Below are 26829 nucleotides of genomic sequence, written 5' to 3' on the forward strand. Positions count from 1 at the left end.
AACAGGTGTATGCAAAAATCAAGGGAATGAGAGAGGAGGGGAGGAAACCAGAGGGTTGAGTCAGATAGGGTTAATGGGGGTAATAAAGATTATACAATTAATAATTGGTCTTGCTGTTGAAGACTCATGTTGATCTGCATCGGCAGACAGGTATAAAATGGATGAAATGAACAGGACATTGATTGAAGTATGATAACTGCCGTGGGAATCAAGAAAAGCTGCCATTTCGAGCGTTAACCTGATGAAAGGTTAATGCTCGAAACTTCAGCTTCTCCTTGCTTCCCGGAACATTTAGCATTCTTTGGTAAACGTTCTGTTGATTTAATCCACTAATAAAGATGGGTGAGGATGGAGGTTAACCTGTTTTGAAGCCCTGGAGGGAAGAGTAGGATATAACACTGTTTGGAACGTGGTTCCACAAACAGGATAAAATAGGAACTTCCTATCTTTCACGGTCTCCCTTCAAGTACTAACTTGGCTCAACCCTCCTTCGCTTCCGAGGATTTATGGGATCAGGGCCATTCGATGTCATTGGATGAAGAACGGTGTTGATGTTGCGCATATCTGGAGTTTAACATGTGGTTTGTCTTCAGTGAAACTGTTGTACACTCCTCAACCTCACCTTGATGACAACACACTCAAAATGTTTCACTTGTACTCTTATTTCACTCTTATTTTCCCCTTCGACCCCCATGTCGCTCAGCTTCCGCCCAGTGAAGAGTCGCCACGAAGAATTGAGGCAAGTCCTCGAGCGGTTTCGCAAAGGTGGTCAGCTGGATACTGCGTATCGGGCCTTGCTAGCAGGAGACTGGGCTCGCCATTATTTCATCACCAAGACAAAACACCAGGAGCACACGCTCAAGGAACACGTCAGTTTGCACAACAAATCAGAGTTTTGAGCTTTTAAAGATATAAAATAGTGACATATGACATAACATGCCATTGTGCACTTTTGACGGTGGCCGAGGAAGGAAGATGGATGCTTGTTCTTGAGTTTGAGGGAGGATAACCTGGCACTTTTGACACGTGCGATGTGCATACAGATCCTTCGCTATCTGAGGACATTCTCGAGTGAAAGTGGCTTTGAGATCCTGCCCTGCAATCGCTATTCCTCTGAGAACAACGGTGCGAAGGTCGTCTCCACAAGGGAATGGTAGGTCAATGGACAATGTCTCCAAATGATAGACTCCTCATGATTTGTGGTGAAGGAGATTATGATTGCTGAATTTGACGGATTTTTTTAATTTATTTTTTTGTGTACAAGATCGAGGCTCATGTAAGAGCTAACATGAATCACAAAAAGACAAACTGACACATAAAACATAAGATAAAGGGAGCGGGAGACAAGATGGGGAGAGAGAGGGAGGCACACAAGTACAACAATTGAGAGCAGGGACATTGGGAGATCTGTGGGAGGGAGAGGGCTTGGGGGGAGGAGGCATGGGAATGGGGTGGGGGAGTGGGAGATGTATAAAACACAAGGACACTGCTAGCACTTCCAGGAAAGAAGTCGGAATTTCAAAAAAGTTGATCTGGGGTGAATTAACGGGGTAGAAAAGATCAAGGTTTTGTATGGGGGAAGATAAGAGATGGTGGTGAACAGCTGTTTTAAAGACCTGGAGGGAGGAGTGGGATTGAAGGGAGTGAGGGTGTTTGTTCCAGAGGCGGGAGAAAAGAGGAATGAAAGAGTGAAGGTGAGCAGAGAGTCTTGATTTTGGCAGTTTCACTAGGAGAGGGATGCTGGCAGATCTTGTGCGACCTGTAGGAATATTTGGGGGACAGAGCCCAGAGAGGGCTGGGGGAGCAAGGCCGGAGAGGAGTCGGTAGAAGACGGAAAGACCACCAACCTGCCTTCGGTGAGTGAGTGAAAGGCCCTTGGAGTTAGCTTCATCGCGGGAGATTCCAATGATTCTGAACGCTTTGGTTTCAACAGCGTGAAGACGAGCTAGGTGTGAGGCAGGAGCACCAGCCTTGTGGGGAGAGCAGTATTCCATTAGGCTGCGGATGAAAGCCTTGTATGTGGTGAGGAGCTCAGGTGTGCCAAGGAAGGACTTCGCACAATGGAGGATGCCCAGTCGGTGACTGGCTTTGGAGGCCAGCTTGGAAATGTGGTTTTCCCAGGAAAGATCATGGCAGATTGTGAGACCCAAAAGATTGTGAGACCCAAACGAGGATTGTTCAGAAAGTGGATGGGAGGGTTTTCCAGTCGGTCTTTACAGAGAGACATAGTAAGAGTGTGAGATTTGTCAGGATTGAAAGACATGTTCCACTTGTTTGACCTGTCTGTGATTTTGTCCAGGTCTGCAGAGAGCGAGTAGGCTGCAGAGAGCGAGGAGGCTGCAGAGAGCGAGGAGGCTGCAGACTGCCGATCTGAGGGATGGGGTATGGAGCGGCAGAGAGTGGAGTCATCAGCAAAGAGATAGAGAGGATTTTCCAGAGAGTCGGAGGGATCATTGACCAGAAAAAGCACAGGGTCCAGAACACTGCCTTGGGGAACTCCAGCCTGAACAGGAAGGGGAGATGAGAGAAATCCATTCAGGGCCACACGTTGACTACGACCAGAGAGGAAGTCCGCAAGCCATGAGTGGAGATTTCCATGGATACCATAGAAGGAGAGTTTGTTGAGCAGAGCTGGGTGCCAGACTGTATCGAAGGCACGTGATATGTCAAGGGAGACAACTCTAATTTCCTGTTTGGCATTGAGGACCTCCATCCATTGTTGAGACAGCAGAAGCAGCATGTCCAGAGTAGAGTGACCTGGTCTGAATCTAAATTGATGATCAGAGATGAAGCCATTGGAGAAGAGGAAGGATTTGATATCAGAAGCGATGATGGATTCCATGACTTTGCTGAATATTGGAAGCAGGCTGATTGGTCTGTAGCTGCAAGGATCTGTTTCTGTACCTTTTTGTGTGAAGCAGTAATGCTTGCTGATTTTCAAGCAGATGGCAGATGATCTTGAGCAAAAGAGAAGGTGAAGAGAACAGAGAGAGGGTGAGAAAGAGCGGCAGAGCAGGATTTTATGACCCGTGGGCTGATGCCGTTCTGGTCCAGTTGCAGAATCAGAGTCGAGGTTTGAAAAAGTCTAGGTTTGGATTCCATTAAGAATACATGTTTCGGTGTAGTTGTTAAACGTTTGTGAAGACAACAATGTTCACCAAATTTAGCACTTGTTTTATTTTCATTTAGTGCCATTGAATTGTAAAAGGAGATCTGAGGCCTTGTAAATGGCAAGCAGGTATTTTATAAGGGATTGCAAAACAACACAGGGGACAGGTGGGAATGTACAGACGTTGGAAGTATGTTCAAGATTCGGAAAGTCGATGTGGTTATATGGAGGAACTGTAGCGAGAGTAAATAGTTTGTGGATAGTAATAGGAGATAACTGTGATACACAGTCTTGATGCAATAGAGGAAGAGAGTGAATGGATAGATGGTCAGGTGATTCTGCAGGTGGGAGAAAACGGGAACGAAGCATTGCAAGTGAGCAGAAAGCTTCAAGTTTTGAAGGAGGAGGTTGCTTATGTAGGAGCGATGAATGTTCCTGTAGGAGGGATGAATGTTCCTGTAGGAGGAATGAATGTTCCTGTAGGAGGAATGAATGTTCCTGCAGGGGGGATGAATGTTCCTGTAGGAGGAATGAATGTTCCTGCAGGGGGGATGAATGTTCCTGTAGGAGGGATGAATGTTCCTGCAGGGGGGATGAATGTTCCTGTAGGAGGGATGAATGTTCCTGTCGGAGGGATGAATGTTCCTGTAGGAGGGATGAATGTTCCTGTAGGGGGGGATGAATGTTCCTGTAGGGGGGATGAATGTTCCTGTAGGGGGGATGAATGTTCCTGTAGGGGGGATGAATGTTCCTGTAGAGGGGTTGCTCCTGTTGGAGGGATGAATGTTCCTGTAGGAGGGATGAATGTTCCTGTCGGAGGGATGAATGTTCCTGTAGGAGGGATGAATGTTCCTGTAGGGGGGATGAATGTTCCTGTAGGGGGGGATGAATGTTCCTGTAGGGGGGATGAATGTTCCTGTAGGGGGGGGGATGAATGTTCCTGCAGGGGGGATGAATGTTCCTGTAGGAGGGATGAATGTTCCTGTCGGAGGGATGAATGTTCCTGTAGGGGGGATGAATGTTCCTGGAGGAGGGATGAATGTTCCTGCAGGGGGGATGAATGTTCCTGGAGGAGGGATGAATGTTCCTGCAGGGGGGATGAATGTTCCTGTAGGAGGGATGAATGTTCCTGTAGGAGGAATGAATGTTCCTGCAGGGGGGATGAATGTTCCTGTAGGAGGGATGAATGTTCCTGTAAGGGGGTTGCTCATGTAGGAGCGATGAATGTTCCTGTAGGAGGGATGAATGTTCCTGTAGGAGGGATGAATGTTCCTGTAGGGGGGATGAATGTTCCTGTAGGAGGAATGAATGTTCCTGCAGGGGGGATGAATGTTCCTGTAGGAGGAATGAATGTTCCTGCAGGGGGGATGAATGTTCCTGCAGGGGGGATGAATGTTCCTGTAGGAGGAATGAATGTTCCTGCAGGGGGGATGAATGTTCCTGTAGGAGGAATGAATGTTCCTGTAGGAGGAATGAATGTTCCTGCAGGGGGGATGAATGTTCCTGTAGGAGAGATGAATGTTCCTGCAGGGGGGATGAATGTTCCTGTAGGAGGGATGAATGTTCCTGTAGGAGAGATGAATGTTCCTGCAGGGGGGATGAATGTTCCTGCAGGGGGGATGAATGTTCCTGTAGGAGGGATGAATGTTCCTGTAGGAGGGATGAATGTTCCTGTAGGAGGGATGAATGTTCCTGCAGGGGGGATGAATGTTCCTGCAGGGGGGATGAATGTTCCTGTAGGAGGGATGAATGTTCCTGTAGGGGGGATGAATGTTCCTGCAGGGGGGATGAATGTTCCTGTAGGAGGGATGAATGTTCCTGTAGGGGGGATGAATGTTCCTGCAGGGGGGATGAATGTTCCTGTAGGAGGGATGAATGTTCCTGTAGGGGGGATGAATGTTCCTGCAGGGGGGATGAATGTTCCTGTAGGAGGGATGAATGTTCCTGTAGGAGGGATGGATGTTCCTGTAGAGGGGTTGCTCCTGTTGGAGGGATGAATGTTCCTGTAGGAGGGATGAATGTTCCTGTAGGAGGGATGAATGTTCCTGTAGGGGGGATGAATGTTCCTGCAGGGGGGATGAATGTTCCTGTAGGAGGGATGAATGTTCCTGTAGGAGGGATGAATGTTCCTGTAGGAGGGATGAATGTTCCTGTAGGAGGGATGAATGTTCCTGTAGGAGGGATGAATGTTCCTGTAGGGGGGTTGCTCATGTCGGAGGGATGAATATTCCTGTAGGAGGGATGAATGCTCCTGTGGGGGGGTTGCTCATGTAGGGGGGATGAATGTTCCTGTAGGGGGGTTGCTCATGTCGGAGGGATGAATATTCCTGTAGGAGGGATGAATGCTCCTGTGGGGGGGTTGCTCATGTAGGGGGGGATGAATGCTCCTGTAGGGGGGTTGCTCATGTAGGGGGGATGGATGTTCCTGTAGAGGGGTTGCTCCTGTTGGAGGGATGAATGTTCCTGTAGGGGGGTTGCTCATGTAGGAGGGATGAATGTTCCTGTAGGGGGGTTGCTCATGTAGGAGGGATGAATGTTCCTGTAGGGGGGATGAATGTTCCTGTAGGAGGGATGAATGTTCCTGTAGGGGGGTTGCTCATGTAGGGGGGGGATGAATGCTCCTGTAGGGGGGTTGCTCATGTCGGAGGGATGAATGTTCCTGTAGGGGGGATGAATGCTCCTGTGGGGGGGTTGCTCATGTAGGGGGGGATGAATGCTCCTGTAGGGGGGTTGCTCATGTCGGAGGGATGAATGTTCCTGTAGGAGGGATGAATGCTCCTGTGGGGGGGTTGCTCATGTAGGGGGGGATGAATGCTCCTGTGGGGGGGTTGCTCATGTAGGGGGGGATGAATGCTCCTGTAGGGGGGTTGCTCATGTAGGGGGGATGGATGTTCCTGTAGAGGGGTTGCTCCTGTTGGAGGGATGAATGTTCCTGTAGGGGGGATGAATGTTCCTGTAGGAGGGATGAATGTTCCTGTAGGAGGATTGAGAGGTCAGTGAGTGTAAGACCAGAGAAGGCACGATTAATATTGAACCCGAGAGCCTTCCATGTGTCTGTGAGGAGACAGCAGAAGGCCCTTTGCCTTGACTTCGTGATAAGCGAAGCCAATTCTGTGATTTGGCGCAGTGGTCACGGCGAGTATAAAATGTCAGCTTTTGTAGAAAGTAGATGGCTAAACCGAGGCAGTAGACAGGTAACCTTTCCTGTAGCCGGCACGAATGTGACCCTCAAATTAAGTTTTCAAGTCATGAGATAACATTTGATGACACGGTGCAAATTAATCGACTCCCAGGATATCTTCCTGCACTTGATTTTACTAAGTGGGTCAAGGCTCATGGAGGAGCTGAACGACAGAGGGCATCGGGTTCACAAACTACGAAGGATATGAGGAGGATGGACGTATTACAGAAGGTGGAGTAACAATGGCCTGGAGAGGAAAAGATTGGGGGAAAATCGAGCGAGTGAAGAGGATATCATGGACGTGCATTGGTGCTGAGCACATCAGGTAATGATGGACGGAATATTTGAAAGACTGAAGTGAGGACGAAACAATGGACACGGAGAGATGATTCCACAGTCGGGAGAATAAGGGGACAAATGAATGCAGATGGGCAACTGTTCTGGACTTTGGGAGGGTGGGTCGGTGAGGGTTTTTCGAGGAGCATGTGTTACCTGGGGTGCCTTGTGGAGGACAGAAGGAGGAGCAAGGTAAGGAATCAGCAGCAAGGCCAGATGTAAACTTGTATTCAAACGTCATTTTGTGGATTTTCTACCTACAGGAGGAAGAACGACAAGATTGAGCTGCTTGTTGGCTGCATTGCGGAGCTGAGCGAGGCGGAGGAACGAGCGCTGTTGAGTCATGGTGAAAATGACTTCAGCGTGATGTACTCGACGCGGAAAAACTGTGCACAGCTCTGGCTCGGCCCAGCTGCCTTCATTAACCATGGTTAGCCGCACACCCTGCTCACCACGGTTACCTCCATGTAATCATTTTACACATTTTACACAGGGGCTTTGCTCGTGTAGGTGGTGATTGCACTGAGGATAGTTGTCATGGTTATGGCTGTGGACTTGGGGTGATGGGTATTGTGCTGGTGTGGATGCTAGTTGTCATGGTTATGGCTGTGGGCTTGGGGTGATGGGTGTTGTGCTGGTGTGGATGCTCGTTGTCATGGTTGTGGCTGTGGGCTTGGGGTGATGGGTATTGTGCTGGTGTGGATGATAGTTGTCATGGTTACAACTGTGGGCTTGGGGTGATGGGTATTGTGCTGGTGTGGATGCTAGTTGTCATGGTTATGGCTGTGGGCTTGGGGTGATGGGTATTGTGCTGGTGTGGATGATAGTTGTCATGGTTGTGGCTGTGGGCTTGGGGTGATGGGTATTGTGCTGGTGTGGATGATAGTTGTCATGGTTGTGGTTGTGGGCTTGGGGTGATGGGTATTGTGCTGGTGTGGATGATAGTTGTCATGGTTGTGGCTGTGGGCTTGGGGTGATGGGTATTGTGCTGGTGTGGATGATAGTTGTCATGGTTGTGGCTGTGGGCTTGGGGTGATGGGTATTGTGCTGGTGTGGATGATAGTTGTCATGGTTGTGGTTGTGGGCTTGGGGTGATGGGTATTGTGCTGGTGTGGATGCTAGTTGTCATGGTTATGGCTGTGGGCTTGGGGTGATGGGTGTTGTGCTGGTGTGGATGCTCGTTGTCATGGTTGTGGCTGTGGGCTTGGGGTGATGGGTATTGTGCTGATGTGGATGATAGTTGTCATGGTTACAACTGTGGGCTTGGGGTGATGGGTATTGTGCTGGTGTGGATGCTAGTTGTCATGGTTGTGGCTGTGGGCTTGGGGTGATGGGTATTGTGCTGATGTGGATGATAGTTGTCATGGTTACAACTGTGGGCTGGGGTGATGGGTGTTGTGCTGGTGTGGATGCTAGTTGTCATGGTTATGGCTGTGGGCTTGGGGTGATGGGTGTTGTGCTGGTGTGGATGCTAGTTGTCATGGTTATGGCTGTGGGCTTGGGGTGATGGGTGTTGTGCTGGTGTGGATGCTAGTTGTCATGGTTATGGCTGTGGGCTTGGGGTGATGGGTATTGTGCTGGTGTGGATGCTAGTTGTCATGGTTATGGCTGTGGACTTGGGGTGATGGGTGTTGTGCTGGTGTGGATGCTAGTTGTCATGGTTACGGCTGTGGACTTGGGGTGATGGGTATTGTGCTGGTGTGGATGCTCGTTGTCATGGTTGTGGACGGCTGCTGGTGGCTGTGTGATCGTGGTAGTGATGGTTGTCATGGTGATTGTGGTAGCCATGTAGTGAACACCTTTCCAATTGACCATCATTTAGTGCTTTGCCTGCCTTGGGTTAAATCTTATTGTTCGGTGTACAAGTAACTGCTTTACCTGTAGCGGGTTGATGTCTCAGGTGCTAAAAGTAAATGTAAGAAAATGGGGATTTGTAGAAAGGATAGTAAGGGATTCTTTTTTATTTGGGGAGATTGTGATTTTAAGGAGTATTTGTAGATGCAACACTCGGGTGGTGAGCACAGTATCATGTCGTGATAAAATTTGATTTGAAGATGCGTCAGGGCGGACATTTTGTTTAAATCTGGGAAACACAATGGGGGTGGACAGATGGGGTTCTGTTTCATAGACAGACGTGGTACGTTGTTTGCATTTGTAGACAGGATACAGTAGTACCAGAGCGAGTTTGGCATAAGGAAATGGAAATGCTTCCGGGGACGGCAGATTATATATACAGTAGTTCGGCAGAAAGATTCAAACAAACAGGTTGTGTACATGAGAGGGAGGAGAGTACATGGACATTTGATCGAACTGTCAAAGATACTCTAGGAGGACAAGGACACAGGGTAAGTAAGGTAAGGGTTGTGTACATGAAGAGAATACGTGGACATTTGGTCAAACTGTTGAAGGTACTCTCGGAGAACGAAGACCCGGGTTAAAGATAAAACAAACACTTGAGTCGAGTCAGGAATCTATTTACTTTTTGGGAAGTTTAAGTTGTTTTCTAGAAAGAGCAGAGAAAATCAGTGTTGTGATTAATTTTAAAATAATTTAATAAACAAGAACATTCAGATGCAGGTTTCTTGAGCGAGTGCTCCATGATTGTGCGATGAGCTGTGTTTGTGTTCACTTCCCCTTCCAACACTTCCCTTTTGTTTTGTCTATCTGTGCATCTCATCTACACAGCCTCACCCTCTTCCTCCCTTCTCTTTCTGAACAAAACAAAACACACAACTCTCAGCCTATGAGTGTGCCATTTCGCTGCCACTCATTAACCTTCTAAATTCCCACACTCTGTACTCCTCGTTTTGCACTCTACCTAGTCTTGTGTTGTCCTCTCGATCAGTGGTTCTTCACCTTTTTCTCACTACGGACCGGCAATGGTCACGATAAATGACCGCGGACCGCCAATTGGGAACCATGTAATTAATGTTCTTTACTGTCTTTACTTCAGCACGCTATACATCTCTATTAACTTTTTACAGTAATACTGTGGTTCTTTATAAGTACTCAATGAATCATGAACACCAGTCAAAGAATATTTATCAATTATAACTAGTTGAGCCTCTGGAACTTCCGCACAACAGACAGTCAGTCTATCAATGTTCCCTTCAAAACAACCACAACAACACAATCGTTTGGGGAAAAAAAAACAACAATTACCTTCAACATGCATTTATACACACATACAGTGCATTCAGAAAGTTTTCAGACCCCTTCACTTTTTTCACATTTTGTTATGTTGCAGCCTTATGCTGAAATCGTTTAAATTCATTTTTTCCCTCATCAATCTACACTCAATACCCCATAATGACAAAGAGAAAACAGGATTTTAGAAAGTTTTGCAAATTTATTAAAAAGAAAAAACTGAAATATCACATTGACAAAGTATTCAGACCCTTAACTCAGTACTTAGTTGAAGCACCTTTGGCAGCGATTACAGCCTCGAGTCTTCTTGGGTATGACGTGACAAGCTTTGCACACCTGGATTTGGGGATTTTCTGCCATTCTTCTCTGCAGATCCTCTCAAGCTCTGTCAGGTTGGATGGGGACCGTTGGTGGACAGCCATTTTCAGGTCTCTCCAGAGATGTTCGATTGGGCTAAAGTCAGAGCTCTGGCAGGGCCCCTCAAGGACCTTCACAGAGTTGTACCTAAGCCACTCATGCGTTGTCTTAGCTGTGTGCTTAGTCATTGTCCTGTTGGAAGGTGAACCTTCGGCCCAGTCTGAGGTCCTGAGCGCTCTGTTTCAGGTTTTCATGAAGGATATCTCTGTACTTTGCTCTGTTCATTGTTACCTCCACCCGAACCAGTCCCCATGTCCCTGCTGCTGAAAAACACCCCCACAGCATGATACTGCCACCACCATACTTCACCGTTGGGATGGTATTGGGCAGGTGATGAGCGGTGCCTGGTTTCCTCCAGACATGACGCTTAGAATTGAGGCCAAACAGTTCAATCTTGGTTTCATCAGACCACAGAATCTTGTTTCTCACAGTCTGAGAGTCCTTTAGGTGCTTTTTTGCAAACTCCAAGCGAGCTTTCATGTGTCTTTCATTGAGGAGAGGCTTCTGTTTGGCCACTCTGCCATAAAGCCCAGATCGGTGGTGTTGCAGTGATGGTTGTCCTTCTGGAAGTTTCTCCCATCTCCACACATGATCTCTGGAGCTCAGCCAGAGTGACCATCGGGTTCTCGGTCACCTCTCTTACCAAGGCCCTTCTCCCCCGATTGCTCAGTTTGGCCGGGCGGCCAGCTCTAGGAAGAGTCCTGGTTGTTCCAAACTTCTTCCATTTAAGAATTATGGAGGCCACTGTGCTCTTGGGAACCTTCAATGCAGCAGAAATTTTTTTGTAGGCTTTCCCAGATCTGTGCCCCGACAAAATCCTGTCTCTGAGCTCTGCAGGCAGTTCCTTCGACCTCATGGCTTGGTTTTTGCTCTGATATGCATTGTCAGCAGGGAGACCTTATGTAGACAGGTGTGTGCCTTTCCAAATCATGTCCAATCAATTGAATTTACCACAGGTGGACTCAAATCAAGGTGTAGAAACATCTCAAAGATGATCAAGAGAAATGGGGGGCACCTGAGCTAAATTTCAAGTGTCACAGCAAAGGGTCTGAATACTTATGTCAATGTGATATTTCAGTTTTGTCTTTTTAATAAATTTGCAAAACTTTCTAAAATCCTGTTTTCTCTTTGTCATTATGGGGTATTGAGTGTAGATTGATGAGGGAAAAAAATAATTTAAACGATTTCAGCATAAGGCTGCAACATAACAAAATGTGAAAAAAGTGAAGGGGTCTCAATACTTTCTGAATGCACTGTACATACGCACATACATACACATACAGTCGTGGCCAAAAATATTGGCATCCTTGCACTTTTTTCAAATAATGCACCATCTCTTCCAGAAAACTGTTGGAATTAAAAAATCTTTTGGTATCCACAAATGTATTTCTGTGGTTTGCATGGAACAAAACAAAAAAAGCTGAAAAAATACTAAATCTCAGCTTATTCCACACAGAAATCCTAAAATGGCCCGGACAATATTATTGGCACCTTTAAGAAGTTGTGAGAAATAATTAAATTTCAAGCAGGTGATTCTCCTTTACTTTGGAATTGAACTCACCTGTGGTGAGTTGCAGGTGCCTGCAATATAAAAATAACTCATACAACCAGTTTGAATAGAGAAAAGGAGTCATTCTGCTGTTTTGTGTCACTGTGTGTACCGCAATGAGCATGGAGAAAAGAAAAAAAAAACAGAGAATTGTCTGAGGAGGTCAGACACAAGATTGTAGCCAGGCATGGACAATCTCAAGGCTACAAGTCCATTTCCAGAGACCTTGATGTTCCTGTGTCCACCGTATGCAATGTTATCAGGAATTTTAAGGCCCATGGCACTGTAGCCAACCTCCCTGGACGTGGCCGCAAGAGAAAACTTGATTGAAGATTGTTCGAGCGTAGGATTGTTCGAATGGAGGAGAAAGCACCTCGATCAACTGCCAAACAGATTCAAGCTGACCTTCAGACAGAAGGTACGACAGTTTCAACTCGCACCATCTGTCGCCAACTCAATGAAAGGGTGTGCTGTGGTAGGAGACCCAGGAGGACCCCACTGCTGAGAAAGAGACATAAGAAAGCCCAACTGGAGTTTTCCAAAACACACCTGAACAAGCCAAAATCCTTCTGGGAGAATGTCCTAATTATGATTACGAGACCAAATTAAAGCTTTTTGGTAAAGCACATCATCTCCATGTTTACAGAAAACAAAATGAAGCCTTCAAAGAGAAGAATACCTTAGCTACACCTGTCAAACATGGAGAAGGTTCAGTGATGTTTTGGGGTTGCTGTGCTGCCTCTGGCACTGGGTGCCTTGAATGTGTGCATGGCATCATGAAATCAGGAGATTACCAAGGCCTTTTGGAGCGCAATGTTCAACCCAGTGTCAGAATGCTGGGTCTCCGTCGAAGGTCATGGGTCTTGCAGCAGGACAATGACCCCAAACACACTTCAAAAAGCAGCTAGGAATGGTTGAAGACAAAACGCTGGACTGTTCTGAAGTGACCAGCAATGAGTCCAGATCTAAATTCCATTGAACACCTGTGGGGAGATCTGAAAACAGCAGTTGGGAGAAGGCACCCGACAAATCTGGGAGAACTGGAGTGGTTTGCACAAGAAGAGTGCGACAAACTGTCAGTAGAGAGGTGTAGGAAGCTCATTCATGGCTATAGGAAGTGCTTGACTACAGTTATTTTGTCCAAAGGCCGTGCTACCAAATATTTAGTCTAGGGTGTCAATAATTTTGTCAATGCCATTTCTTTTTATTTTCTGTTTTTTGTTTTTTTTTGTATACAAGATCAAAAAAGTGTATCTGTGGTGAATTAGCGTGGGTAGAAAAGATCAAGGTTTTGGATGGGGGAAGATAAGAGATGGTGGTGAACAGCTGTTTTAAAGACCTGGAGGGAGGAGTGGGATGGGAGTGGTGGGGGAGTTTGTTCCAGAGGCGGGAGAAAAGGGGAATGAAAGAGTGAAGGTGAGCAGAGAGCCCATATTTTGGCAGTTTAACCATAAGAGGGTTGCTGGCAGATCTTGTGCAACCTATAGTAATATTAGGGGGACAGAGCACAGAGAGAGCTGGGGGAGCAAGGCCGGAGAGGAGTCGGTAGAAGACAGAAAGACCACCAACCTGCCTGCGGTGAGTGAGTGAAAGGCCCTCGGAGTTAGCTTCATCACAGGAGATTCCAATTATTCTGAAAGCTTTGGTTTCAACAGCGTGAAGCCAAGCTCGGTGTGAGGCAGGAGCACCGGCCCAGAGGGGGGAACAATATTCCATTGAGCTGTGGATGAAAGCCTTGAATGTGGTGAGAAGCTCAGGTGTGCCAAGGAAGGACTTCGCACGACGGAGGATGCCCAGTCGGCGACTGGCTTTGGAGGCCAGCTTGGAAATGTGGTTTCCCCAAGAAAGATCATGGCAGATAGTGAGACCCAAAAGCTTGAGCGACAGAACTTCTTGGAGAGGATTGTTGAGAAAGTAGATGGGAGGGTTTTCCAGTCGGTCTTTTCGGAGAGACATAGTAAGAGTGTGAGATTTGTCAGGATTGAAAGACATGTTCCACTTGTTTTACCAGTCTGTGATTTTGTCCAGGTCTGCAGAGAGTGAGGAGGCTGCAGACTGCTGATCTGAGGGATGAGGGATGGAGCGGCAGATAGTAGCGTCATCAGCAAAGAGATAGAGAGGATTTTCCCAGAGAGTCGGAGAGATCATTGATAAAACCACCTTTAGAGGCCAGGTGGTTTTATCAATGATCTCTCCGACTCTCTGGGAAAATCCTCTCTATCTCTTTGCTGATGACGCTACTATCTGCCGCTCCATCCCTCATCCCTCAGATCAGCAGTCTGCAGCCTCCTCACTCTCTGCAGACCTGGACAAAATCACAGACTGGTAAAACAAGTGGAACATGTCTTTCAATCATTGATGCAGACCATAAATCATTGATGCAGACCATTGCATCATTGATGATGCAATGATTGATGATGCAGGAGAGATCATTGATGCAGACCATAAATAGCACAGGGCCCAGAACACTACCTTGGGGAACTCCAGCCAGAACAGGAAGGGGAGATGAGAGAAATCCATTCAGGGCCACACGTTGTCTACGACCAGAGTGGAAGTCCGCAAGCCATGAGTGGAGATTTCCATGGATACCATAGGAGGAGAGTTTAGTGAGCAAAGCTGGGTGCCAGACCGTATCGAAGGCACGTGATATGTCAAGGGAGACAACTCTAATTTCCTGTTTGGCATTGAGGACCTCCATCCATTGTTGAGACGGCAGAAGCAGCATGTCCAGAGTAGAATGACCTGGTCTGAATCTAAATTGATGATGAGAGATCAAGCCTTTGGAGAAGAGGAAGGATTTGATATCCGAAGCAATGATGGATTCCATGACTTTGCCGATAATTGGGAGCAGGCTGATTGGTCTGTAGTTGCAAGGATCTGTTTTTGCACCTTTTTTGTGTAAAGCGGTAATGTTTGCTGATTTCAAAGATGCTGGCAGATGACCTTGAGCAAAAGAGAGGGTGAAAAGAACAGAGACAGGGTGAGATAGAGCGGCAGAGCAGGATTTTAGGACCCGTGGGCTGATGCCGTCTGGTCCAGTTGCAGAATCAAAGTCGAGGTTTGATAAAAACTTCTCCACCTTGTCAGGAGAGAAGGACACAGAGTCGAGGAGCAGTTGGGTTCGACTGGGTAAGGTGGGAACAGAGAGAGATGGGTTTGGGACACAAGATTTTGAGGCAAACCCAGAGTTGAGGCATTCGGCTTTGTCACGTGCGGCGTCAACTGTGTAGCCATTTGAGGTAAGGGAGGGGATGGAGGGGGAACAAATACCAGAAACGGATTTGACCAGACGCCACCAGGATTTGGAGGAAGGAGACAGGTTTGAGACGTCAATCTTGAGTGTGGAGAGATAGTGCTTCCTGGCACTCCTGAGGGTAGACACACTTGTTTCGGGCATTGTGAAAGGAACTGAGATTGCCTTCAGTTGGATTTGCCTTCCAAGAGGCAAAGGCAAGTTGTTTCAGGGCAACTGCCTCACCACAAGATTCAGTGTACCATGGACGGGAGGAAGGGTAAGACAACTGAAGACGAGATGGGATAAATCTGTGTATGAGAGAGAGAGCAGTTTGCTTTGGAAGAATTCCCAGGAAGAATTGATGTCAGAGGCAGTCGAGATGGGAGACCAGTCCAGATGATTGATGGCTGCTTGCAGACCGTGCCAGTCAGCCTGAGAGAAATGCCAGAATCGTCGGCGCTGAGGAGGCTCTCTGAGAATGGCCAGAGAGATGTCCACTTTAACAAGCACATGATCAGAAGAACCGATTGGAGCAGAAGAAGAGCAGCAGACATTTGCATTGAAGTTTGTCATAACCAAGTCTAGAGGAGAAGATCAAGCCATTGATCTTTGGTTGACTGAGATCCGGGTCGGGAAATTGACAGATTGTGTCAGTCCCAATGAGTCGCAGAAGTCCTTTGCTGAGGTGCCATGGCTGGTGAGAGAGGTACCCACACCCAGCCAGATGGCATGATGACAGTTGAAGTCGCCACATATGAGGAAGAGAGAGTTTGGATGAGTTGATAGAAGTTGGTCCATGTTGTCCGACAGTGAAATGTAAATGGAGTCATCACTGTTTGGAGGACGGTACAGAACACATATGAATAAAAGGTGGGAGCGGAGAGGAAGCCGTAGCCAGAGGTACTCCTGGGGGTGGGGTGCAAGGAGAGTGAGGAAGAGAGATTTTGATAAAGATAGCCACCCCACCACCAGGACAAGGCTCAGGTCTATCATACCGGAGGAGGGAGTAACCAGGAAGAGATATTAAGGAATCAGAGACATCTTGAAGGAGGAAAGTTTCTGTTAAGCAGATCAAGTCTGGATTGTCAGAAGCAACCTGAATGGAGAGATCAATCAGGTTTGAGCGAAGGCCCCAGATGTTTGAGGTCCATACCGTTAATGAGGAGAGAGGGGGAGCATCGGGTGCAGGACAGGGGAGGGAAGGGGTTGGGTCAGATGAAGGATGAGAGGGGGAGGTAGGGAGAGCAGTTGATAGTGTGTCAGAGATTACAGAAGAGTTGCAAGAAAGGGAAGGATGAGGAGGATGAAAGGTTTGATGGTGATGGGATGAGGCACAGTGAGGGGTTGTCTGAGGGGGGGGGGGGGCAGAGGAAAGTAGCAGGTTGGGGGAGGTGGAGGTATAAGATAGAAGGGAGACGAAGTGGGGAGGAGGCAGCTTTGAGGAGGAGGCGGGAGGGGGGAGAATTGGAGAGGGATGGTTGAGGGCGAGATTTGAAGGGGAGGGGTTGGGGGGAGTTTTGAATGGGAGGGGTGAGGGGGGAGTTTAGGAGGGAAGGGGCAAGGGGGGGGGTTTAGGAGGGGAGGGGCAAGGGGGGAGTTTACGAGGGGAGGGGCAAGGGGGGTGTTTAGAAAGTGGATGATTCATGAAAGACGAACATTTATAACAATTTGGGTTTATTGTGATTTTCAAGTTAGCGATCCGTTTAAGAACGATGGAGGAGGGGTGGAATGAATGTGAACTTAGAGCATGTAGTGAGGAAGAATTGTAAGACATTGAATATTTTTTTGAAGTGGAATGAGTTGAAGAGGGAATTGAAAAAAACCTTTTAAATTGGAAGAAAAACAGCGTGTTGTAATATACCATTGAATAAAACACTGCAGGGGAAAGTTTAAACATACTCCCCATCCCCATCCCCATCCCATCCCCAAGCAGCTCCCCATCCCCTAGAGAATCCAGTACAAAATCCTCCTCTTGACATACAAAGCCCTCCATAACCTGGCCCCATCCTACCTGGCTGACCTCCTCTCCAGACACACTCCCACCCGCAACCTCCGCTCTGCTGGTACCAACCTCCTGACCTCCCCCCCCCCCCCCCCCCCCCATCCGGACCAAATTCAGATCCTGGGGGGACAGGGCCTTCTCCATCGCTGCTCCCACCCTCTGGAACTCACTACCTCACACCATCAGAGACTCCTCCTCACTCACCACATTCAAAACATCACTAAAGACCCACCTGTTCAACACTGCATTCAACATTCAACCCACAGCATTTAACCCCTGACTATCTCCTCTCCTTCTCCCTCCTTTTGCTTTAAATATTTCACTATTGATTCTTGTCTTTTTGCAATTGTTGTTTTCATGTATTGTTATGCATTATGTTTTGCACTCTGTCAAAGCGCCTTTGGGCTTCTTGAAAAGCGCTATACAAAATAAATGAATTATTATTATAATTATTATATTTAAGCAGAACCATGAAGAACAGTCTTATATTCACAAAAATACCAACGGGGAGAGGGAGCCTCGAGGGACAACCACGAGTCATGTGAACAGGGCAAAAGGTGGAAGGCAAGGAGATAATGGGGGTGGGGCGACACAGCGCACGTGGACAGAAGCACACGATGGGCCAACTTCACAAGTGGAGAATGGGACATAAATGTTTTTTGTTTGTTTGTTTGTTTTTTTTTGGTTTTTTGGGGGGTGGGGGGTTAAAACGTCAGACAAAGAGTAGATGTTCGGGGAAGTTTGGGGGAGAAGGGAAAAATCTAAGAACCTAGCAAAAACAGCGAAGGAAGGAACAAACTTCGACGGTGGCCCGGGGAAGCCTGAGGCAAGTCCGCACAAGCTCGGCAAACAGAAACGATTAATTTATGAAAGCTTAACACCGAGAAACTTCCTCGGGACACACTATAAGTTCACACACCGAAAGATAAATACAGTTTCGACAAAATACAATTGTGAACAATGGACCAACTTCTGTACAGCTTCGAAAATCCGTGCCGTCGCCGTCAAGATCTCGCGAGATCCTCCATTTGAAAGGATATATTAAGATATTAATCAAAAACAAAGGTTCTGTGATATTTACAGTGAAATAAAGAATTGTGGAGACCAAATACTTTTGTCAATGTCAATTTATTTTTAGAGAAAATTATGAGTTGTTTGAAAAAGGTGCAAGGGTGCCAATATTTTTGGTAACGACTGTACATACACACATACAAACACACAGACATACACACAGACATACACACATGCATACACACATACATACACACATACATATATACACACATACATACACTCATACATACATACATACACTCATACATACATTTAAAAAATACATACATACATACATACATACATACATACACTTACATACATACAGTCACGTGAAAAAGTAAGTACACCCCATGTAAAGTTTTGACTTTTTCAACATACAGCTATTTGATCTTCATTTCAACAATATTGATAGATAAAGGTGATATAATATAACAAATATCATGAAACATTTCCATTTTGTAGTCCATTGTATAATTTAAATAAACATAAATGCAAATTTCACATGTGGAAAAAGTAAGTACACCCCGACATTTAACACGACTTCAAATACCTAAAATTAGAATCAGGTGCACCAGCTCCAGTGCAAATGATTAGAACATCGTTAGAGAGGATCTTGGAGGAACCTGTCTTATTTAAACCTCAGACATTTAGTTTGGTTTGCTCTTTGTTGTTGAAGTGTGCGGCTTCACCATGCCTAGATCAAAAGAGCTCTCTGAGGCCTTCAGAAAGAAGGTTATAGATGCCTACGAGTCTGGGAAGGGATTTAAAAAGATCTCCAAACAATTTGAAATCAATCATTCGACTGTCCGGAAGATCATCTACAAGTGGAGAAGATTCCAAACAACTGCCAACTTGTTCAGGCCAGGCCGCCCCAGCAAGTTCAGCCCGAGAGCAGACCGCAAGATGCTGAACGAAGTCTCTAAGAACCCCAGAATGTCATCACAGGACCTACAGGTAGCTCTTGCCACTGTTGATGTCAAAGTGCATGAGTCCACCATTAGAAAGAGGCTGCACAAATTTGATCTGCATGGGAGGTGTGCCAGGAGGAATCCTTTGCTGTCCAGAAAGAACATCAGGGCAAGACTAAAGTTTGCCAATGAACACCGAGGCAAAGACCAGCACTTCTGGAACAATGTGCTCTGGACAGATGAGTCAAAGGTAGAGCTATTTGGCCACAGTACCAGAAGACATGTTTGGTGAAAACCAAAGACAGCATTTGACCTAAAGAACCTGATACCAACTGTAAAGCATGGTGGTGGAAATATTATGGTTTGTGGCAGCTTTGCTGCATCAGGGCCTGGGCAGCTCACCATCATAGAATCCACTATGAATTCTTCACTGTACCAGAGGGTGCTTGAGGATAATGTGAGGCCATCTGTTGGAAAGTTGAAGCTCAACCAAAGGTGGACCTTGCAACATGACAATGACCCTAAACATACCAGTCAATCCACCAAGGAATGGCTGAAAAGAAAGAAATGGAGGGTTCTGGAATGGCCAAGTCAAAGCCCGGATCTAAATCCCATCGAGATGTTGTGGGGGGATTTGAAACGAGCTGTGCATGCAAGAAACCCCTCAAACATCGCACAGCTGAAAGAATTCTGCATGGAGGAGTGGGCAAAAATTTCTCCCAGTCGATGTCAGAGACTGGTAGACAGTTATAAGAAATGCCTACTTGAGGTTGTTTCTGCCAAAGGGGGAAATACCACTTATTAGAGCCAAGGGTGTACTTACTTTTTCCACATGCGAAATTTGCATTTATGTTTATTTAAATTATACAATGGACTACAAAATGTAAATGTTTCATGATATTTGTTATATTATATCACCTTTATCTGTCAATATTGTTGAAATGAAGATCAAATAGCTGTATGTTGAAATATGTTGAAAAAGTCAAAACTTTACATGGGGTGTACTTACTTTTTCACCTGACTGTACATACATACATACATACTGTCCTGTCCGTGCCGATAAAGACCGGTCCCGGCCGGATTGCCGATCGAGCTTAACTCCGAGGCGTTCAATCAAAAATGGCGGTGTACTTTACACGCGAGGGAAAGGAGAATGACGAACTTACCTAGACGGTTTCCACTGGAGCATAATCAAGTCAGACCGACATGGATTTAAAATGTACAAAAATACCGGCTTTATTGAAGGAATGCCGGTAACAAAATAATGCAAAATAACTACAATTCCTAAATGAAGTGCCCCCATACAGACCCGTATACACACAAGGGGAAAAATAACTGGTGAAAATAATGCGTAATGTGTCTGTACTCAGTTGCGAGCGGCTTCTGAACCCCATCAGGAATCGTCCAGGCCCCGAGCGCGCAATCCGGGCATGGCACAGGCCCTGGCGGGAAGTAGGCCTCAACGTGCCCTCGTTCACTCGGCCACGTTTGTCTTCGTCGTCCGCCTCACCAGCCCCCACGTCTCTCGGCGCACCTAGACGTTGCCCAGCCAGCACCAACGAGCCAGTGAAAGGACAATGTGGCCGCTCAGCCGATCGCCCGGAACAAGAAGAAAGAACAAACGAGCCGCGACAGTATGCAGGAACTCGGCACACCACCGGCAACAACTGTGACTGTTCACTGTCAAAATCCCAACTCAAGACAGAGGTCGACCGTTCGTATTGAAAGTCCAGCGCAAGAGATATCTGCCTTCCACAAACACAAGGACCCGAGAGACAAGAGGATGCACAACCGCATGCTATTACTGTCCCACGCAAGAGTGTGTCCCAACGCAAGAGCTTATTGGTGCCCGTTCACTTTCAGATCCAGAACCCGAGAGCGAAAATGTCGGCCCTCCAACTCCTTTGTACTCCAGGCTCTGACGTCATCCGCCACCGCCCGTGCCTGCTCTAACCAGCGAGTCCCTCTCTTCGTTGCTCGACAATCCTAACCAATCACTGCTCTCCGGGGCGTGGCCTCACGGACCTGCCTGCTCTTGTGATCACCCGTCGGTGGTATCAGCGGTGGTTGAATGTCCTGTTTCCAGTTAGTTTTTATTTAGTGTTATTAATGCACGATTGCTTGGCTTGTGTGTGTGCTGCATTGTCATAAAGAACAGAGGGGAAATAACAGAGGCAATTACATACAGGGGATTAACCATTAATCCCTAACTAACTAACATAACCCCACTCCTCGTCATGGGAACAATGATACACTTTTACACGACACACGATCTAACGGATTCCCTACTTATGTACATGGGGGTACTTCTTCTTTATCGCGACATACGGAGCATAGTAATCTATACACTTCTACGTGTCTCTAAAGTAATCATTGCCTACACCCCCCCCCCCCCCTCACAAACGTAACAATACATACATATATACATAGTCTGTCAAAACATCGAATCAAAAACAGTTCGGCTATTTCGTATATAATCATAGATAACTTGTTTATTTGCCAAGCACATGTGCTTACACAAGTTCAGACAAAGTCATCAACAATATAATGGAACAGACAAGTATATGGCTACAGCTATATATATACATATATATATGACTCCATGGTAAGATCTCCAACCTTTAATTGAACAAACAATGACAACGTTTCGATTAACAACATGTGACAAAGCCACACGCCTCCGCTAATCTTCCTCAAGAGTGATAAAATCATCTCAACATCCCCTTACATGCACAGTGGGCGGGGTATATGCAAAGTGGGGTGGGCAAAGCTGGACAGCCAATGAAACCGTATCACACCGCTCTCGTGAACGGAGACGTTACCGACCAAATTCAAAAATCAACCGCATATATATGTCCCGAGATAGGTGTGTCCATGAGCATATATAGGTATCATTCTGCACGGATGGGTATACCCAGGGGTACATCTATCTAGGGGTAAATGTGGCAGAAATGTTTGGTGGTAGCTGCTATAACAAATCATTTTCCTTCCTGAAGGAAAGAAAAACATTTTCCCAAAGGTAAATTTATTGACTTTTACTTTTCAGTGAGAAACTTGAGCTTGCATTTGTCTCACAAGTTTGTGGATACTAGGATCCGTTTTTGTGTGCAAAGGCCGCAGATTGTCATGCACATCAAGTCTGTTTCGTTGCTTTGTCTTGATAACTAGGGCATGCCCGTACTATATATACTAGGGCATGCCCGTACTATATATAAGCTAGGACGTGCCCGTACGTGGGTGCCCGTTCCTTGCAAAAAAAAAAAAACTGCAAAAAAAAAAAAACTGCAAAAAAAAAACAATGGTTTGGTCCATTCGCAACGACCACAGAACCCCCCCCCCCCCCCTCTATTTACATGAATGGTTTGGTCCATTCGCAAAGCCAAAGCGAACGACCACAGAACCCCCCCCTCTATTTACATGAATGGTTTGGTCCATTCGCAAAGCCAAAGCGAACGACCACAGAACCCCCCCCCCCTCTATTTACATGAATGGTTTGGTCCATTCGCAACGGCAAAGCGAACGGCGAACGGCTAAATCGCCATAGCTCGGTAAGTACTTGTCCGATTAATTTCAAACCTTGAAAAGGCACATCCTCGGGTCCCCAGCAATATACCTGGCAAGTTTCAAGTATATCGGACCGGTAGTTGTCGAGAAACAGCGGTCACAGACAAACGTACAGACGTACAAACGTACAAACGTACAGAGATTACTGGAATTATAGATAGATATCTAAAATTATATCCCCCCCCCCTCTATTTACATGAAATGGTTTGGTCCAAAGCGAACGGCTTGCGAGTACGGTGACAATCCCCCCCCCCCCCCCTCTATTTACATGAAATGGTTTGGTCCAAAGCGAACGGCTTGCGAGTACGGTGACAATCCCCCCCCTCTATTTACATGAAATGGTTTGGTCCAAAGCGAACGGCTTGCGGAGTTTGGTAAAGAAATCGCCATAGCGTGCACAAACGCGCAGGAAAGCGAAAGAATCGCAAATTAGTTTTAATTAGTTTTAAAACATAGTTTAACGCCAACATAGTTTTCCAACGTGAAATAAATGAATACGCTCTCAAATGTGCCGTCCGAGGCAGAGTCTGTTCGGCACGTTCGGCACACGTGATAGCTCGCTGCTCTCTGATTGGTTGAATCGTTTTTTGGACATAGCTCGGTAACTACTTGTCCGATTAATATGAAACCTTGAAAAGGCACATCCTCGGGTCCCCAGCAATATACCTGGCAAGTTTAAAGTATATCGGACCCGTGGTTGTCGAGAAACAGCGGTCACAGACATACAGACATACATACACACAGAGATTACTGGAATTATAGATAGATGATCAGAGCAGAAAACCCCACCTCGCACAAATATGTCGGTTAAAAAAAAAAAAAAAAAAAATCCTGCTCGTTTCACTGCCATGCCATATACCATCATGGCGCCTAATGACAGATCAAACCTCAAACTTGGGTGGAGGCTCAGAGTGGGTTCTTTGCTTAGTGGGTGAAAAATTTATACATGGGAATTGTAACTAGAACTGCTCTCCGTATATTCATGAACACACACAGTATGAAGGGGAACTGTTTCCGATTGCTACATAAGTTTGACGACTCATGAATATTCATGAACGTTCCATCCTTGGAGTTCCTGAACAAATTCAGATGCATACTACAATTTAATTTCTATAATAAACAGGTTTTGCTTCACAGTAAGTTACAAAAGGATTGTGAATGAGTGGTCTCACTTTAGTCAAAAGTGGTGTCAGCCGAACCCCACGCCTTCACGGCTTCACGCTAGCAGTATCGTGGTGCAGAGTATGCACCCTGTTCCCTTCATTCTGGACCCCCTTTCCTCCCCCTCCTTTCAAAAAATCCCGAATCGGTCCCTGGAATACATGTTACATACATGCACTTGCTCCATTATATAAAGATTCCCCGGCGTCGCTAGCGGGTGTGACAGTAAAAAAACAAAAAAATATATATATCTCTTTATTTATTTAATGGCATTACTCCACAGCCCGGTAGCTCTCCTTCCACGGACCGGTGGTTAAGAATCTCAAGTCTATTGTCCTGCATCTGTCTTGTGTTGTCTCCAGTGTCCTGCATTTGTGGCAAGCTTTGTCCTTCCTTGTATCAGGTCCACGGCCCCTTGTGATCCACCCCAAAGATTTGGCAACACAGCCACGTGGCCCCTTAGTGGTCCATCTGTTTGTTTGTAAGCAAGCATGGCCCAATTGTTTCTATCCAAAGGCAATTGTTTCTTCCAATGAAGAAGCTTTGTCCCCACAGTATAGGGTTTTTCATTTTTCTAGGTCATTTTGTCTTTCAAGCTGCTGGGATAAGTACAATGTTTTGAGTTTACTTTCGACTCGACAATCCTGAGTTATGAAGATTATTCCGAGCTTCCAGTGTGAGATGAATGAATTCATGAATACATTTTATTCCTCTGTTTATTTTCTTTTTCCTTCTCTCCTTCTCCTTTATCACTCCCATCTCACCCTTAGACTGTCGGCCAAACTGCAAGGTGAGTCCCAACACGGCGGATGATAGCATGGGATGGAATGATGTCGTTCGTGATTACTTTTGTTGGTTTTCAGCACTCACTCCTTCACGTGGTATAAAAACATTTAATTCCATTGTGTGAGAACGATACTCGTATTATTTTATAATGTTTGCTGATGAGCATGTGGATGCGATGTGAATTCGAGATGTATTTGCTAATCTACGCATTGCTTTGTCCATGTCACAGTTCGTTTCGACTGGAAGGGACACGGCCTGCGTGAAAGTTCTCCGGGATATCGAATGTGGAGAGGAGATCTCCTGCCATTACGGTGATGGGTTCTTTGGAGAGAACAACGAGTTGTGCGAATGTTACACGTGTGAGAGGTGTGCACCTCTTTATTTCATCTGCTTTGCACACAACTATCCTCTCACCACTCCATCTCCTGATCGGTGTCCTCCATGATTGGTTGCGTGTCCTCTCCAGGAGGGGAGAAGGTGCTTTCAAGTCGAGGGCTAAGGCCACGCAGGACGAAACCATTCTCAGCAGCAAGTATGGCTTTCGCGAGACGGACCGGCGGATCAACCGCATGAAGAAGCAGGGAGGGGGACGTACAGAGGGCTCACGGGATGGAGGCTCAAACAAGCACTCACAGGGTCTACACCACCGCGGTGGGTACATGTACTCCTTCACAACCCTCCCTTTATTAATTGCTTCCTTATTTACCTTCATATTGGTCCTTATTGCTGGAGGCTTTCAGAAGCTTTTTCCTGCCTCACACTGAGCTCGACTTCACGCTGTTGAAACAAAAGCTTAAAGAATCATTGGAATCTCCCACGATGAAGCTAACTCCGAGGGCCTTTCACTCACTCACCGCAAGCAGGTTGGTGGTCTTTCTGTCTTCTACCGACTCCTCTCCGGCCTTGCTCCCCCAGCTCTCTCTGGGCTCTGTACCCCAAATATTCCTACAGGTCGCACAAGATCTGCCAGCAACCCAATATATGGTTAAACTGCCAAAATCAAGACTCTCTGCTCACCTTCACTCCTTCATGCCTCTTTTCTCCCGCCTCTGGAACAAACTCCCTCACTCTCTTAAATCCCACTCCACCCTCCAGGTCTTTAAAACAGCTGTTCACCACCATCTCTTATCCTCCCCCATCCAAAACCTTGATCTTTTCTACCCCCGCTAATTTCACCCAAAATCCACTTTTTTGAAATACCAACTTCTTTCCTGGAAGTCCTTGGTGTACTGTGTTTATACTTCTCCCAACCCCCCAACCCCTTCCCACGCCGCCTTCCCCCAATCCCTCTCCCTCCCACACATTCCCAATGTCCCTGCTCTCAAATGTTGTGTTTATGTGCTTCCCCTTGTCTCCCCATCTTGTCTACCGCTCCCCTTTTTATATACTTTGTTTGTTTGTCTCTTTGATTTATTTTTGTGATAAATGTTAGCTCTTTCACGAGCCTAGATTCTGTATACAAAAAAAATAAAAAATGATTATTTATTGCACACCAGTAAATGATTATTTATTTTATACCCATGAATGATTATTTATTGCACACCAGTTGATGATCATTTATTGTACATCAGTTGATGATTATTTATTGTACACCAGTTGATGATTATCTATTGTACACCAGTCGTGATTATTTATTGTACACGTCGATGATTATTTATTGTACACCCGTAAATGATTATTTATTGTACACCCGTAAATGATGATTGATTGCGCAGCAGTTGATGATTATTTATTGTACACCCGTAAATGATGATTTATTGTGCACCAATCGATGATTATTTGCTGTATACCCATCAATGATTATTTATTGTCCACCAATCGATGATTGTTAGGATGATTGTCCACCTAACCCTGGTGTTGGGCTAGCGGCTAGGGTGCCGGCCTATGATCCTCGGATCCTGGGTTCGAATCCCGGTCGATCGCCGAATTAATGCCAGGGGGGTTGACTCAGCCTGTCATCCTTCCGAGGTCGGCTAATTGAGTACCAGTTCACTGGTAATTCCCTGTTTGTCGTTAAAGGCGGCAAAAAGGGTTGGCGTCAGGAAGGGCATCCGGCCGTAAAACATTGCTTCAAAAAGGGGACCAAAAAACAACAACCACGGTTCCCGAAAAAGGCCAACCCCCGCTTATGCGGGGAAAAATGGCCTCTAAAGGTGGTTATTTATATGTATATAATCGATGATTATTTACTGTACACCCGTCAATGATTATTTATTGTACACCAGTTGATGATTATTTATTGCATACCAGTTGATGATTATTTATTGTCCACCAATTGATGATTATAATAAATAATTATAATCATCGATTAATTAATAAATAATTATTTATTGTACACCAGTTGATGATTAATTTATTGTACACCAGTTGATGATTAT

The 26829-nt window shown here is 46.1% G+C and overlaps 1 protein-coding gene across 12 annotated transcripts in view; it reads left to right on the top strand.

Annotated features, from left to right (window-relative positions):
• Positions 1-26829, top strand: part of LOC137420997 (uncharacterized) — a 129303-nt gene that overhangs the window by 91786 nt on the left and 10688 nt on the right. For all 12 annotated transcript variants that reach the window (XM_078777618.1, XM_078777567.1, XM_078777534.1 and 9 more), the window contains 6 exons: positions 704-869; positions 1044-1153; positions 6890-7056; positions 24436-24455; positions 24681-24817; positions 24918-25102. In XM_078777618.1, coding sequence (XP_078633744.1) covers positions 704-869; positions 1044-1153; positions 6890-7056; positions 24436-24455; positions 24681-24817; positions 24918-25102 — 785 coding nt within the window. The remainder of the gene's footprint in view (positions 1-703; positions 870-1043; positions 1154-6889; positions 7057-24435; positions 24456-24680; positions 24818-24917; positions 25103-26829) is intronic.

This window comes from Myxine glutinosa, chromosome 1 (assembly GCF_964187855.1).
Source record: "Myxine glutinosa chromosome 1, kmMyxGlut1.1, whole genome shotgun sequence".
Classification (NCBI taxonomy): domain Eukaryota; kingdom Metazoa; phylum Chordata; class Myxini; order Myxiniformes; family Myxinidae; genus Myxine; species Myxine glutinosa.